The sequence below is a fragment of the Panthera onca genome, chromosome A1, assembly GCF_046562875.1.
Source record: "Panthera onca isolate mPanOnc1 chromosome A1, mPanOnc1 haplotype 2, whole genome shotgun sequence".
In the NCBI taxonomy this organism is placed as follows: Eukaryota; Metazoa; Chordata; class Mammalia; order Carnivora; family Felidae; genus Panthera; species Panthera onca.
Genome location: NC_138339.1, coordinates 212,043,364 through 212,060,916, shown reverse-complemented (window position 1 = coordinate 212,060,916; position 17,553 = coordinate 212,043,364). Strand labels below are relative to the sequence as shown.

The 17,553-nt window shown below is 39.1% G+C and overlaps 1 protein-coding gene across 2 annotated transcripts in view; it reads left to right on the top strand.

Moving 5' to 3' along the window:
• VWA8 (von Willebrand factor A domain containing 8) overlaps positions 1–17,553 on the top strand; it is a 365,498-nt gene that overhangs the window by 124,663 nt on the left and 223,282 nt on the right. For both annotated transcript variants that reach the window (XR_009611412.3, XM_060637082.3), the window contains exons 14-16: positions 774–887; positions 9,360–9,528; positions 11,612–11,689. Coding sequence is in view for 1 of the 2 variants with exons in the window: in XM_060637082.3 (XP_060493065.3) it covers positions 774–887; positions 9,360–9,528; positions 11,612–11,689 (361 nt within the window). In the remaining variant the exon portion in view is untranslated. The remainder of the gene's footprint in view (positions 1–773; positions 888–9,359; positions 9,529–11,611; positions 11,690–17,553) is intronic.

The following is a 17,553-nucleotide window of genomic DNA, read 5'->3' as shown; positions in this document are numbered from 1 at the left end:
ATTTTATAAAAGAGAAAAATTTAGAGAGATGGAGTAGCAGTTCTCCCCCTCCCCAGGCAGCTTATAAGGTGCCGAGCTGGATTTGAACACAGATCTGACTTGAGTCTGCTGTCCATGCTCCTGACCCCTGCGTTATGCAGTCTCCCCTCTCCTTGGTGTTCACCGAGTGGAGGTCCTTGTGGGCCAAGTGTAATGCAGGCTTCAGGAGACTTCAGTGGTTGGTGCTTTTCACCTTCTGCAACATCTGGAAGGGAGTGCTCTTGGTGCTATGGATGGTCAGGTCACCATCGTAGTTTGTAGATAAAGCAGCACCAGTTATTTCATTATAAAGATCTTTGATATTTTAAAATCCTATAGTTCCAAAGATAGAAATTTTTTGGAAATACTATCCCTTAAAGACTTAAATTAGAGTCAGAGCATGTACCACTTGCCTTGGTCATTAATATGCACCTCCTGATGGTCCTGAGTCGCTCATTCGGCTGTTTCCTTGCATCTCCTTCCTCCTTCCCCTTTCCAGCTTCTCCTCGTCCTTCTCCTCCCCACTGTCCACATCTCATAACCATGACGACCGCTCTCCAGCACAGAAACCAATAGTTTTGCCAAGTACAGCAGTACTAGCCAACTTGAAGTTTCAAAAGGCGCCGCTAACAAAATTGTTAGACTCCATTGCCCATAAGAATAGACGTGATTAAAATGTTAGCTGATTCTACCTCCTGTAACTTCAGCATTCAAAACAGATGAATTTGTTCCCTGACTTTTGCCTCTCCCATTAGGTTGATCCACGACCGGGAGCTAAGCCTGTACGATGGCTCCAGGCTGCTGAGAGAAGACAGGTATATGCGCTTAAAGGAGGAGCTACAACTGTCTGACAAGCAGCTGCGGAAGAGGTAATGTTGGGTGCACTGCCCTCGTCCTTGTGGTCAAGTGTGCCTTCTTTTTATTATCCTTCTAAACCGAGGGCCAAGCCAGGCTAACTTCGAAGAATTTAATAGTTTGTTGTCCTGGGCATGCTCATAATCTGGCCTTTCTTAAAACTTGGGTTTACGACCCAAGGTATGTTCTGCCCTCTCAGCCGAACTTTCACCTAAGTGTTTGAACACTTCATAAGCTGCTTAGTGCTCAGAAGGTAACCCCTATTCATTGTCCTGGTGACTCAGTTTTTGTCCCGTACTTTGTTTCCCTTCAGCAAGACAAAAACAAAACAAAAACAACACAAAAAACTCTCATAATTTACTGGGTCCTCCCTCCCAGGAAGTGATGGGTTATTACTGAGGTAAGCCACCTGATACAGATGTACCCTTTGTGGCTTATTTATTTATATATTCCCTGCTAGAAATGTCACAACCAAATGCTATGTGTGAGGCTTGCTCGGATCCTGAATCAGGAAATAAATGGAAACAGCTATAAAAGATACTTCGGGACAAATGGGAAAGTTAAATTTGAAATATATACTATATCATATTGAATTAGTATTAATTTTCTTAGATATCATAATGGTATTCTGGCTATGAAGGAGAATATTCCTGTTCTTAGGAGATGCACACTGAGATATTGAAGGGATAATGTAAAAAAATGTCGGTGACTTACTTCCCGACGTTTCAGGGGGAAAAAGACATGTACGTGTGTGTACATGCACACAACACACACACACACAGAAAGAACAAGTGGGAATAAGAACACAAAGTGGTAAAATCTTAATAAGTGGTGAAACCTAGGTAAAGGATGTATGGGTGTTCATATTCTATTCTTTCAAATTTTCTGTGTGTTTGAAAAATTTCAAAACATTTCCTCCAACTACACACTACTTTCCTTCAGAGGAGGTTTGGCAAATATAAGTTTTCTGTCTCATTCCATTTCCATGGATATTTTGACATAATTAGAGATTGCTACCTTGGCAAATATGTAGTGACTTAATTGAATCTTATTTAATTAAAGCTTCCCCTCCCCACAAAGGGCTTGCTGACATACTGAAAACGTTAAAATTTTACAAATGATAATTAAGTGTGTTTCTTATTGTGTTTATGTTTTAAGGAGAATTTTGTTCAAAAATTTTCTTGGAAGTTTTTATAGAGAGGAAATATTAAATTCCTTACTGCTTCTGTGTAAGTTATTAAAAAATGCACTTGATTATACACAGCTATTTATGCTTCTAGGATAGACATCCTTGAACTCCTCTAGCCCAGTGAATAGTTTAGTTGAGTGTCTAGGGAGGTAAGTTTTAAGCATTCCTCTCATTTCATACCTTTTGTATTTTGTATTTTCAGGGAGCTGGATCAAAACAGTGGGGCAGTAGCAAGCCTGCTTGTCAGGCTCCCTTAGGACTTCAGGAACATTTGTATTTGTAGTCAAATGTCCAGGAAATGACAGCCCTGTTTCCTGAGAAGGACCCAAGTTCTCCCTGATGGTCACAAGCGGTTTTACAAATGAAAACCATTTCAGGAACAGAGTGGCCTGTACATCGTGTTGAGGTTGTGGCTCAGACTGGTCACTAGGACTTCCTTCTCAAAGTGTCCTATCTTCATCACTATTGATTTTCATCACTCCCATGAATACAAACCAGGCTCAGTTCTATCTCAAGAGGTTTCTCCGAGTAGGTGGAAACAAGTCATAAGAGTGTTGCTTGGTTTCTGTCATTTACTTTTTATTTTTGTTTGAATTTTGTGTCATTGTTAACCATGCATGAAACTTGAGCCAGATAGTTTTTCAAGGCATCTGGCGAAAAATACCAGTCCCCTCTCATCGATCCTCAGACACTTTCCCATTTCCCACACCCCAGAGACTACTACTTCTACTCTGAGCTGTTTCTTCAAGGTACTTACCTCCATATCACTAAATAATATACTTTTTTTTTTTTTTGTAGTACAGTTGACACACAATGTTACATTAGTTTCAGGTATCCAACATAGTGATTCCACAAGTTTCCATATTATGCTGTGTTCACCATAAGCGTAGGTAGATACTATCTGTCCCCATACATCACTATTGCAATATCATAATGTGCTTTCATTGATACTTCTTTATCTTGCAGTATTTAGAACTTCACTCAATGTCTGCATTATTATCACAGTATAAGCACTGTATACAGTCGAGTCATTTAGTAAAATACAGTTGTTTTTCCTGTCTTGCATACATTTTGTTTTTCCTAGAGTTATCGATTGTATACATATGAAGAGAGGCAGATATGTAGGTAAATAATTACAATGCAGCTTTTTTTTTTAAGTTTATTTTTGAGAGAGAGAGACAGAGCAAGCAGGGGAGGGGCAGAGAGAGAGGGAGAGAGAGAATCCCAGGGAGGCTCTGCGCTGTCAGCATGGTGCCTAATGTGGGGCGCGAACTCACAAACTGTGAGATCATGCCCTGAGCTAAAACCAAGAGTCAGATGCTTAACCAACTGAGCCCCCAGGTGCCCATTACAATGCAGCTTTTAAATGTTAGAACAGAGATCTCTACAATAATGCTATGGGAACACAGAGGAGGAAATGACCCTGTTTTCCATGTATTTATCACTTTTTCATTCCAGATATTTCCCCTCTTGTCTCAATCTCCTCTCGGCGTGTGCAGGCACATCAGGCTTTTATCAGGTTTCCATCTTGTCTTTCGTAGTGCATCCTGACTAGCCCTAATCCGGACCTGCTGTCCTTCATACTTACAGCACAAATGTCATGCTAGATCTCTGTCCACTCCCACTTACCCATTTCCTCCAGTTTCTCCTTCTGCAACTTTGATCTGTTAGGTGCTGAACCTCTTGGGCTGAACTTTTAATTTTCTCTCTTATGTTCAGCCAGTTTGTCTTTTGTCTTCATTGACTTTTCAGGGGCAAAATGTCTAGGAGTTGATACTTCTCTGTCTGAAATATTTCTACGAGTTGAAATCCTAATTCCTTTCCTTATCAGTAGTCCTCCTTTTTTGTTTTGTTTTGTTTTGTTTTTTTGTTTTTTGGTTTGTTTGTTTTTTGGCCTGAGAAACATGCTATTTATTTTCTTATGAACATAAACAGTTTTTCTCTATTTCATTGTTAAAGAGTCATGTTACAGAATCTTCTTCACTCTGATGGATGTGGATTGTTAGTAAATTTCTTTATCTTTTCCTGGCTAAACTTGATTTAATTTTGTGGCCCATTTTTGTCTTACTGAGAATAAATATGTTCTCTTTTAGGGTCATAATAGGTTATAATAGGGTAGGTTATAGTATGTTAATGCCATTGACAGTATTTCTTTCAAGCCTGTGTTTATTAGGTAGGAAGAAGACAGTTTGACCAAAAAGAATACAGCATAGTATAAAGTGGGAAATTTGTACTCAGTGAGGAAATTGATTTATTTCATGAGTTGTTCCTATAAGTCATATGACCCATTATCTAGTGTGAGTTGATCCTATATGCTGTGCATATCTAACATGTTACTCTTGGCATTAGTATTTGAATTCTACATGAGAAACTCAGCGTCTGAATCATCTATCCCTTTATTTCTCTACCTAAGCACAGACTTGAAGTTCAGTGAAATCATTATTATATCTGATAGCCTTTAAACAAACTTAGCTATGAATGCTTTGTTTCCTTGGGGGATTTTGAGATAGAGGAAAAGTCAATGTAGAATGAAGGGAAGGCAGATTTAAGAGCATCTTTGCCTCTGGACCCACTTTGATAAATTTGGATACCTGTCTCTTTTCAGATAGGACCAATTTTCATATTTGTGTTTAGCAAGACTTCTTTAGTTACAGGTAACAAAAAAACCGTAAATTTTTGCAAATCATGTGTTCAAAGGAGAGGCAAGGATGCAGTTGGACCTCAGGAAATAACTGCAACCCAGGACTTGAATGTTGCCAGGACATTGTTGCTCTGTACTTCATCTCTTTGTCTCTAACATCACAGCACCTGGCACATAGTAGACCACTTAGCAAATGTTTTTGGGCAAGTGAGTAAATCTTAACCTAGTATAAATTCTAGGAAACTCAAGGTAAAGGTAATTCCATTAATCCAGTTTTAGACAACCTTCTGAGCTAGCAAATGTTTCTGATACCACAGTGCCTAGTAATTAACAGCTACTAGCAGTGGGTTACTGTGCCTGTCAACTTCATAGTGTGAAACCCAGTTTCTAAAGAATTGTACTTGACTCCTTTGCTGACCTCTGTTGTATTCTAATTCTAATTCTTCATGAAGATCATATGTCTTGATCTGAATGCTCTGCAGGCATTGTCCGCAAGTAACTACATAGCTAATGTGCTCTTAAATATGGTGTAAGAAATGTTAGCAACTTTCCTTCCCTTGCTGCAAGACACCAAGAATACAGTGGACGTGGTGGTTAGAAATAGCATGATGGCCATGCACATCAGACACCATGCCTGCATTTCTCACAGGAAACAAGGACCAAAATAGAAATGCTTCCTTTGATGAGAAAAACTTCTTTGGGGAAAGGGAGAGTACAAATACTATAAGCTGCTAAATATGTCCCTTCCTGCCATCGGTCAGAGCCTAGATGAGGGGGCTGAGAGTTTCTGTGCATTACTAATAGTTTGTTTTGCCAAGAAAGGGTTTATGGTTATCTCAGGGAAGCAGTAAAGATTAGTGGCCTATTCTCAGTTATAATTATATATAGTCTGGTGTTTTGCATTTTTATTGAATATTTTATTAGTATTAATTATGAGTGAACATCGAAAATGGTTTACAGTCTCCAGTTTTTCTAGATCGGTATTGAACCATAACTGGACGTTGGGCGTAATCCTTGATAGATTAGCTTCTCTAGACCCTTTTATTTTTACTCCTGTGTTAGAAGATAGGTAGGATCTCAGCATTCTCTCTGCCTCCCCAGAAACCTCAGCATCTTTTTAGTAGCAATGTAGGCCACGTAAATTTTTAAATTCAAGATAGACCCAGGATTTTCTGCCCACGTCTTTGTGTTTGATTCTCAGCAGATTCTGATTTTGAAAAATTACCGTTTTTTTTTTTTTTATGGTCAAGGAAAAGTTCTAAACTCTGTGTCTATAAAGAATCTAATTATTATTGTATGTTGTGGTTTTGTCTTTTTGATACAGAGGATGCACCTTCTCTAACAAATTAATTCATTTAGATGAGCTGCTCTGCTTTGGGGTAGAAAATCATTATTCTCAGTCCTTATCAATTACCTCCATTGTCCTTGACATCAGAGGTCTTCAAAAAGTTTCTTGCTGTGATGGTTCTTAACAACAGTAATATATTTATTTAGTTATTTAGCATCTGCTGTCATCCAAGTACCACCCTAGACCTCGTGTGCCATAAAGATGAGCAAGAAATGTGCCCATGCAGTTTGCTACATTGCATCGGGGAAAAAAAGGTGAAATATGGGCTGTAGATAGAACTACATAGCCTGTAGGTTCAGCACTAGTCTTATAGTACAGAAAGCCAATTACAAGATCCTCTTCTGGTTTATGATTAATGTCTTTATAAAAACCTTCTATGTCATTCTCAATATACACATTTGACAAAAATGTACTGTATAATTTCCTTCCAAAGATTAGACTTTACTGAAGTCTTTCTTCTTTTATTAAATGAATAGCTTTTTTTGACGTATAATGACATATAATAAACTGTGAATATTTATAGTGTACAGTTTGATAATTTTTATATTTATATATACTTATGAAACTATCATCACAGTCAGGATAATGAATACATCTGTGACCACCACCCCAGAGTATCCTCAGATCTCTTGGTAATCCCTCTCTCTCTTGACCCTTGTCACCCTCCTCTGCTACCCTCAGACTCTGCTTCAAGTTACTTGATTTCTCTTGTATTTTCTAGAACTTTATATAAATGGGATCACACAGTATATACTCTTTTTGATCTAACTTCTTTTATTCAGCATACTTATTTTGAGATCTTTCATGTTGTTATGTATATCAATACTTCATTCCTTCTTATCGCTAAGAAGCAGTGGAAAGTGCTTTTCTCTCTAAAACTTACGTGCCCAAACATGTTGACCCCAATACTTCTATTCCTGAAATCTTTTTAAAAGAGCACTTTGCTTTTCTCATCTTTAATTCTTATGAAATAGTTATTTATCTCAGTCAAGCCATATCTTTAGTTTCATTTGTTATTTGTTGTTGTTAGATTGTAGTAAAATGAACATTAATCTTAGTTTTAACTTTTGATAGTGCTTGTTTCCTAATTCTCAACTATTTACCACGTATTCAGCCTTTGTATTACACACCAGTGTCTTAAAGCACCTGAAAGTACATGGCAGATCCTTAGGAGTACTCTACTCAGCGGCTTTCAGAGGTGGAGATCCTATCACCATCAGGAAATGACTTTCCATATGACCTATTTATATGTAAGGAAGCCTTTGGGGTGACCTAGCAACAAAATGGTCCTTATCCTGTTATTCAGTAGTTTGCTGGCTGTTTTCATAGTCAGTATACACTTCTCTGTCTGATACATCAACAGTCTCGGAAACTGCCGCTCTTTAAATTGGGCCAGCTCACTTGGGTGTACCCAGCTAGAGTCAATACCAAAAAGCAAGCCACAGACAATGTATGTTCCAAGCAATGATCATCACCTATTTAAAGTCAACCCCCCTAGCTTGCTCTCATGTTGCTTGTTCTCATGTTAATTGCTCTTCTGGTACTAAATCCACAGCTCAGCTGTGGTCCCTGCTTCCTGATCTTTTGGTTGAAGGATATAAATTAGACTTCCTCTTTTGGCTTACTTGTTGGATTTTGGCTTTGTTTATTCCCTGATTTAGTATCCCTCATTATCTTGAGTAAGAAACTGCATCTGCAGATTTAATTTTGTGCAGTGAAAGCACAAAAAAGCAGCTCTGTCTCTCCCACCTTCTTTTGTCCCAGCTAGGAAAGAGGAGGAGCAGGGATGAATCCAACATCTGTTGTTGGGCCACGAAGCAGGAGTTTTCTGGATTGTAGCAAACCACTTGGCAGGAGTGGAAAATGGAATAACCTTCCCTTTTAGCTTTTAGATGACAGGATTCTCTGTGTCCAGGTTCTCTTGTGTGACTGTCTAATTGCTGGCGGTCCTCAGTGATCATATTATCCTCAGGCCTTCCGGGCACTGCTCATGCTGCTGTTCTTTCCTGTTTTCCCAGAACAACTCCTTTGGACAGATCATTCCCATGCCCTGCTTGAATATCTGTAAATAAGGATTTTTTTTTCCCACCTGGAGAAATGAAATGATATCTGGTAGCTTTCATGAATTCCTCTAGACCTTTCTCATATGACCATTTCCAAAAACTGCTTTTCCCTGGTTTACAAATCAGGGAGTGGCCTCTAAATGTACAGATCACATGGTCAGAGAGTCCGTGGACCTACCTGTTTTATTGGGAGGACATGGTCTTATCTGAAATCTTCAGAGTACTTATCTGATTCTCTCCACACATTTCCTACCTCCTGATATTCTAGCCGCCTAAGCACTTAACTATTGGTTTCTATTATAACAGTTAATGGCAATGAGTATTCCATTTCTGGAGAAATGCCAGTTATGTACCTATATTTTTGTTTTTGTGAAGATCTTGGCAGGTGTTTGAGTTTCATATCTTCTTTCACATAACAAGGATGATACTACCCTCTAAAGTTGTATTTCCACTGGGGTTTAGAGTACAGTTCATAAGAACTGACAGTATCACCCCATGATTAGATCATGATAAGGGGTGTCTAGTCCCTTCTCCAAAATATATTAAGTCATTTCATAAACCAAGGCAAGTCTTATCTTCTTCCTCTGTGTCCCCTAGAATATTTACATCGTCAGATTCCCTAGCAGAGATTTATAAAAGATCACTTTAAAAAAATCACAATATTTCCTAAAAAATGACAAAAGAGTGAATGATCTAAAAGTTGAATTTTCTCTACTTTTTGAAGACTATTCTTATTGTCAATTGCAAATTTTAAATTTAATCCAGCCCCTGTGCTGCTTAAATTTTCTGTGTTGTAAAAAGCCTTCTCATCCTGGATCATACTTCTTGGTCTTTCTACGATTTACATAGAGTGGGCTCCTTGCAAGACAGGAGATTTTGAGGGGATTTTGAATAAAGAAAAGGAAGCTGTGTAATGAATGTGAATTGGAGGGGATTTTGTTCTGAGGGACTTTGGAGAAATTTTGCTGGATATGTAACAGCATATCCCAAACGGTGGTTTGTGCAAGGCATGGAGACCATCAGTGGAAATAATCCAACATATTTTAACAGTAGGTGATTCTTTTTTTGTGTTAATAATAGGTTCTTAGGATGTCCTGATTTTTTTCAAAGCTTGTTCTTTGGATAATAGCTTTGACTATATTAACAGCAACATGATGGGGTCATCACTGCCTAGGCTTTAGCTCCCATGACCTAATTTCTAATATGAATGATTATGTTTGTTTGTTTTATTTTTCCCCCCCTTAGATCCATTTTTCCTGTCCACCCCTCCTTCAGAATCATCGCCTTGGCAGAACCCCCTGTCTTTGGAAGCACCACACAGCAATGGCTGGGACCAGAATTCTTAACCATGTTCTTTTTCCATTATATGAAACCACTTGCCAAAAGTGAAGAAGTTCAAGTGATTAAGGAAATGGTAAGAGTGAGGCTAGCTTTAGCCTGTGGCCTTCAACTGTTCCTTTTTTAAGGCACTCTGACACCTGCTGGAGCAGAGTTGGACATTCCTGGCTTTTTCTTCCCATTTACTCCCACATTTCCTGATATAACGGTCCTCATACTTCAGCATTTTTTCAGAAACATATGGAGGGTCTGATAAAATACAGATTGTTGAGTGTCTAGGTCTGGGGTGGTACACGAGAACTTGGCATTTCTTAGGTGATGCCGATGCTGCTGATCTGGGGAACACACTTTGAGAACCATGGATGTAAGCTAGCTCTTCACTTTCCTCATATGGAGGCAGATTTGGATTCCTTTTCCTCTTCTAATCAGCCAAAGATGATCATTTTAAGTTCCTATACAGGGAGGCCAAATATATCTTAGTTCCTTAGATTTTAGAATATATAAAGTAATGCTGTTCCCCTCGATACTGTAATATATCCTGTACTTACCTGACCAGTTACCTGGTGGCTTGCAGTATACATAATGCATTATTTTCAATGTCTGCCTTAACCAAGTATTGTGCTTAACACTTGTGGAACTCCAGAACTTCACTGTTCAGTGTAGCTCTAGCCACATTACAGATATTTTAAAAGTTCAGTTTCTCAGTCATGTTTCAAGTGGTCAATAACTATATGGGGCTTCTGGTTACCATGTCAGACAGCATAGGTAAAGAACATTTCCATCATCATAGAAAGTCCTCCTGGGCACTGTTGTTCTAGATCACGAATAATTAACTTTTTATATGAATGCACCCATCCCCTCTGAAAGACCAGAATGAGCTGATTAATTTTAGGTCTTGTGAGCATGATGGTGAATAAGGGCATAGGCTTTCAAGTCAAATAGCTTGCTTTTAAAGTTTTTTTTTTCTTTTTTAATGTTTATTTATTTTTGACAGAGAGAGACAGAGTGCAAATGGGGGAGGGGCAGAGAAGAGGGAGACATGTAATCCAGAATCTGAAGCAGGCTCCAGGCTCTGAGCTGTCAGCACAGAGCCTGATGTGGGGCTCGAACTCACAAACTGTGAGATCATGACCTAAGCCGAAGTCGGATGCTTAACGGACTGAGCGACTTAACCCAGGTGCCCCCAAACAGCTTGCTTTTAAATGCCAAATCCGCTATTTATTAGCTCCCAGATCTTGGGTAAATTACTCAACCTAAGTTGGGGATATATCACAGGACTGATTAAAAGAATAAATGAAATAAAGTATATACTGAAAAGAACTTAGAATTTTCAAGTTCCAGTCACTTAAAAATCATCAAAGGAATCCTGAGCAGTTTACTTCTGAAATGGTTGCATCATACCAGTCATTGTTCTAACATCTCTGTGATATTTTTATTTATTTCAAATGTTTATTTATTTTGCGAGAGAGAGAGAGAGAGAAAATGAGAGAATCTGCAGTGTTAGTGCGGAGACTGATGTGGTGATCTCACAGTATATGACCTGAGCTGAAATCAAGAGTCAGATGCTAAATTGTTACAGTTCAGGCAACAACTGTGTGTTATTTGGGCCATTGTTCTTCACAGTTCACTGATAAACTGATTATACCCCTTAGGTGTGTGGTTTAAAAGCCCTTGAAAAAATGAACAGCTTGAACATCCAGTCTTTGTACAAGGATACCTTATGTCACTTTGTAGATACAAGATGATGATTAAATGAGGGAGTTTGGTTTCAGTACGAAAAAATGCTGAAATTAGAATTAAAAAAATCATGCTGAAGCTAACAAACAGGGAAATCATTATGAAAAGTTTTTTTATGGGCACACTTTATGCCAGTTTTTAATTGAGCAACTCCTTTCATCTTTTATCCTCGTGATGGAAGTGTAAATGAAGGGCGGCTTCGCCTCAGTTACCTGATCCTTAAAGAGAAAGTAGAGGTGTAAGTGTTTCCTGAGAAAAATGAATAAGCAAATTTATCTAGGAGTTAAACATGTTACCTATCATCAGAGACTTTCTAAAAATGTAATTCTAATATCGTTTGCTAACTAGCCATAATTTCTGGTTGATTGATCAGATATCCCAACTTATTCTTTCTTTCTTTTCTCAATTCTCTCATAAAATAGGTCCCAAATATACCTCAGGAAGCTTTGGACAGATTGTTATCACTTGCACACAAACTCAGAGAGACACAGGATCCCACGGTAAGTCTGGGCTTTTTCCCATAGGATTTTTCGTTGTTGACATGCTGCTGCTTTATGTTCTCAGAGTTTAATGCTTAAAAATCTATTTTTCGAGCTGGTATTTTTATCTCTTATGCTGTGCTTTGCCCTGTGCATATATTTCACTCTCTTGGTGGTTTGAACATTTACTCCAGCCACTCGTGGCTGGTATCATACAAAAACCAGTAGCTCTAGAGGAGTGCTTGATGTTCTTAGGGGTTTCACTTCTGCTACCCTGGTCTCCTGTGCTGAGTGGTCTCACCTAGTACTTTGGCTTCAAGTATGACCTCTTATGTTAACGCCAACATATTTCTCTTCAGCTTCTAGCTTTTCTTTTCTCATTGATTCTCTGTTTCTATCTGTATTTCCGTCTTGGGATGGTATAGGGGCAGAAAACTTTCCCTTTCCTTCCTTCCTTCCTTCCTTCCTTCCTTCCTTCCTTCCTTCCTTCCTTCCTTCCAGGTTCTTTGGTCAGCCTAATGATTAAATGGACATGAGACAGATTAACAGGAGAAAACCCAATTTGATGTCATATGTACGGGAGCCCTATAAAAATATTAGACTTAAAGAAATGACCAAAGCAGGCAGCTTTTATACCTTTCGGACAAACAATAAATTTGTGAAGAATTGACAAGACAAAAAGTTGGAGCTTGGGAAGGTAAATTAGTGACAAAGTAACAAAGTTTGTTTATATTGCCATCTTAGCCCTTTGTTCCCTATTTCTGGCATTAAGGATGCGCTCTACCCTCCTGGGACAGACAGGGTGCCTTTCAGGTGGGAGATTTATTTCCTGCTTTTGGGGGACAGAGGAGGGTCAGAGTGTCCTTCTCACACCGACTGTTTCTTAGGTGACTTTAATTCAAAATAATAAACATGTCAAAATGGCATACTTTGGGGTGGCATACTATGTTCCCCCACCCTTTTTAAAATTTCTTGCCTAACGTTTATTTCAGCATTCACAGCTGAAAACATTTTTGCACTGTTATAAAAACTCCCCCCTGTCAAAAGTCCAATACACTCTGTATAATTCATGCGCTATCAGGGGTGAAATGAAAAGGTGATTCGTTTTTAATCTGAAGACTTCAAGCAATAGTTAATATTTTAAATAGACCAAAGCAAGTTGTATATTTTCCCACAGAGGAATAAAAGGACTAATGAAAATGTTATTGGCTTTGGGCTGGAATTTTAATACCTAAGCCTGGTTATATTATGCCAATCAGAAACACGATTGGTGACTATACATGCATTTGAATAGCAAAAAATAGAGAACTAATTCTTTAATAAATGCAGCTTGGTAAGCAAAACCTTTTAAAACACAGGGCACAGGGGGCACCTGTGTGGCTCAGCTGGTTAAGCATCCCACTCTTGATCTCAGCTCAGGTCTTGATCTCAGGGTCATGAGTTCAAGCCCCACACTGGACATGAAGCCTACTTAAAAAATACACAGGGCACATGGGGAATAAAAATAAGGGACTTGGTGCTTAAAACATTGGAAATCACTGTGTATGTTGGAAGGATCAAGGACTGTCACTAACTCTATGAATCTCGGTGTTCTCATCTGTAAAATGGGAAGTGCCATCTACTTCATAAGGATGTTGTGATGATTAAACATGAAAATGTATGTGAAGAATCCTTTTCTTGGTAGCTGCTTAATAAATGTTCATTTCTTTCACTGCTCAACGGGATACTCTGGGATTGCTATAAATTCAACCTATCTTATACAACTGAACTGTCTTTCCCCTTTAAATCTATTCCTACTTCCCTTTTTAATCCCCCGACTTTGTTAATCTGTCTCCTTGCTTTCCCACTATCTCCACTTACCCTGAAAGAAAATCTCATCAATTTAGCATCATGATGTCTCATCCATTCTCTTACCTATTATCAGAATTGTCCTGGTATTTGGTTTCATAATCTTTCTCCTGGAATATCGTTATTTCCTTTTGACTGCCCTCATCACCAACAATTCATTCCTAATATGACCCTGTGTTACTTTCCTGTGCCTGTTTAACAAATTACCATAAATGGTTTGTAACACTGGAAATTTATTTTCTCAGTGTTCCGGATGCCAAAAGTTTGGAATGCGTATTACTGAGTTGAAATCAAGGTATTAGCAACACTCCCTCAGGGGCTCAAGGGGAGAATCTGTCCCTTGCCTTTTCCAGTTCTGCTGGTGACCAGCATTCCTTGACTTGTGGCCTCGTTATCTTAACCTCTGCCTCCGTCTTCACATCACCTTCTCTTTTGTGTGTCTGTGTCAGATTTTTCTCAGCCTCCCTTTTACGAGGATACGGGTGATTGCATTTAGGGACCACCCAAATAATCCAGGATAATCTCTTCATCTCAAAGTCTTTAATGTGGTCTACAAAGTCAGCGTTGCCATATAAAGTAAAATTCACAGGTTCCAGGGATTAGGATGTGGGTATCTTGGGGTATAGGGGGTGGGAGCATTTTCTAGCTGTCACAGGCCCCCTATTAATAACTCCTGGGACCTCATCTGCAACTCTGCTTCCTTATTTGTTCTTTTCAGCTATACCATTCTCTTTCTTGTTCCTTAAACCCACTAGTGTCTGCCTCAGGGCCCTTGCCACTCAGCATTTCCTCTGGCTAGATTGTTCTTCCCCAGATAACTGTAGCTTTGCCCCCTCCCCCTTTTGGATTTGCTCAGATGTCACCTCTTCAGAGAGGCCAACCTGAAGCACTCTGTTTAGAATCACACTTTCCGCCCTTTTCATTCCCAGCTCTCTTTGGGCTTTCAAGTTCCTCCTGAGGCTTAACCCTTTGAGATAATATATGTTTCACTCACTTTTTTAAATTGTCTGTTTTCCCTGACTCAAATTTATGTTCCAGGATGACAGGGATTTTTGTTGTGGTCCCCGCTGTATCCCCAGCATCTGGAACTTGCCTACTGTGTAGTAGATGCTCAACAAATATCTATTAAATAAATGAATGAGTGACTCTTCCTTGTTATCTCTGGAGTGGCCTTTCCTGAACTGTTAAGGGCTGAATTCTCCGCGTATAGACTGAAGGACAACCGCTAAAACATGCATGCCTGCCAAGTTCCATTTGGCTGTGTGCTGCCCTCCTCAGCCTCGCTCTCTAGAGCCTCTCTTGAAGCACCCTCAGGCCTCCCGCACTCCTCTTCTTACTGGTTCCTGAGCCCAGCACATAACCAGATGCCTCCACATCAGGTGATGCCCGAAATGTGCTTTCTCCCTGTCTGCTCTCCCGCAGGTCCTTGTTCCGTCAGGTCTCTCTCAGCCCCTCAGGCAGAAGTAACCTCAGTCTGCAGTCTGTTTTCGTGACACTTGACGTAGGATTCTCTTACGGACCTGTGGTGGCTCTATCTCTGTTTATTTTTATCTCCCCAACGACTGTTTGAACTCCTTGTTCATTCTTTTAGTTAAAAATTTTTTTATTACATTTATTTATTTTTGAGAGATAGAGCAAAGTGAGAGTGGAGGTGAGGGGACAGGCAGAGAGAGAGGGAGACACAGAATCTGAAGCAGGCTCCAGGCTCTGAGCTGTCAGCACAGAGCCCGACGCGGGGCTCGAACCCATAAACTGTGAGATCATGACCTGAGCCGAAGTTGGACACTTTACCGACTGAGCCACCCAGGTGCCCCAGTGTTCATTCTTTTATTCCCGTTTCCCAGCCTGGTGCCTGGCACATAAGAGACACTTAATAAATGTTTGATGAATGAATGAATAAAATGACTAATCAACTAATTACTAATTTATTAACACATTGTCCCTAGAGTTTTCTCTCCCAGAGAATGTTACATTTTCATAAAAGAAATAATTCTTTAAGAGGAAAAAGAGAATTTATTTGAAAAAATTTCTGATCAGAACCTTCATATTTTTAAGCTGAATTACTGGTACTAATCATGCTAATACAAAAAACCCTTGAAGTGTGCTCTTAAACTCCATAACCATGGTAACTAAGAGAATGTGCTCATATCCTCACATTCTTTTTTGCAAGATGAAACTGCACTTAGAAATGTAATTTTTTTTCAATATATGAAGTTTATTGTCAAATAGGTTTCCATACAACACCCAGTGCTCATCCCAAAAGGTGCCCTCCTCAATACCCATCACCCACCCTCCCCTCCCTCCCACCCCCATCAACCCTCAGTTTGTTCTCAGTTTTTAAGAGAAATGTAATGTTATAAACGTTAAACATGTTAGGAATTTTGTAATTAAAGTGCATTCTCAATTTCTAATTGATAATGTGAGAGAAGAAATAACCAAACCCTTTATTCCACACTTAAATGACTCAACATAAAGCTTTGTTCTGATTTTTTTGACACTGGATGTTGTCATAAAGCATTTTGGTATTATCAACTGAGAAAGCTCGTGTTTTTCAAATTCATGAGAAAGTCCTTACCGATCACTGGAATGAAATGTGAAGCCTGAATTCAATGTCATTCTTGGATGAGATTAGAATATTGTATACTAGGAAGTTACTGTACTGTTTATTGGGACTCTTGTCATGAGAATGCTCGGGTTGGAGTCATTAGTCATACATTTTCCATGATGAAAATAGGAATTTTTGTGGACCCAGGTGTTAAGAATGGGAATTGCTGAATCATATTAGGCTTCTGATACTTTAAATCATACTGGCTGAAATAACCTTATCCTCCCTTCTTCCTTCTTTCTCATATCCATCAGGTGCCAAGTTCTCTGAAATAGTTGTTGATTCCTTTTCTCTACTCCTTTTTGCCAGTGACCTTACTGTAGTACCTCATCATTTTATAGACAGATCATTGAAGGAGCTTTCTGTTTCCTATCTCAGTTCCCCCCGTCCTTCACTTATTTTGCATGCTCCTGCCAGATTAATCTTTCTAAAATCATATTACCACTTTGTGCACAAAAGAAGTCCTATTGCCTTTCGGGGTAAAGCCAAACTCCTCCAGGAGTCAGTCCCAGGTCTTTGTTACTTAGGAGCAAGTTCTCCAGCAAGACCCTGTGATAGAGCTGGGCTGGTTTCCTCACAGTCTGCACGATTTCTGTTTCTTTTGCTTTCATGCCTTTGTTCATAGCCTTTCTCCTGCCCACTTGAACAATTTAATTTTAAGCCCCTATAGCAGTTGTCAAGTGCTTCACTTGCTTTGGAATTAAATTATATGCTATTTTGAATTGCAATTTCTACTTTCTTATATTTAAATATTGCCTCCATGTCTAGAATGCAAATTTGTTGAAAACAAGGATGAACCAAATGTTTGCTTACAAATGAGTTCTTTGAGACATCGAATGTGTTTTTTAATAGAAAAAAGGGTACATTGTAAATGGTGATCTTGCCCCCAACCTAGTCCCCAGAGGACTATTTAACCTATGTTGTAGCTGAAATATAACTCTAGTATTAGCATAACAGCATCTCATGGAGCTGTGAGATACCCAAGGGAGAGAAATCACTTCCTTTTGTTCTTCCTTGGAACATGCAGAAATCACCTCAAGTGAAATGTTGAAACAAGCAAATAGACTGTGTCTCTGGCATTGTGGCATCCTACCACCATCCATCCTGAACCCTCTGTTCACTTCTTGGGGTCCTCTTCTGTGTTCCCTTAGGGGCTCACATGTGCCCTCATTTCATTCACCCTGGCCTGTTCTTTAAAAGTTCTTCTCTCTTCTGGTTTTCAGTGAAAACTGCTGTTTCCTAATGCTGCTGATCTAAATCCAATAATAATCTGATACATTAAATTCATACTAAAGTGTAGGTCACATCACCTTCCTGTTAGATTTTCTTCATTTTGAAGAGGCTGACTTTTAATAATAATTGGTGACATTTGTTGAGCATCCATGTGACTGACCTCTGCTAAGAGAACAATTTTCTCTGTTTTCCTTTTTCT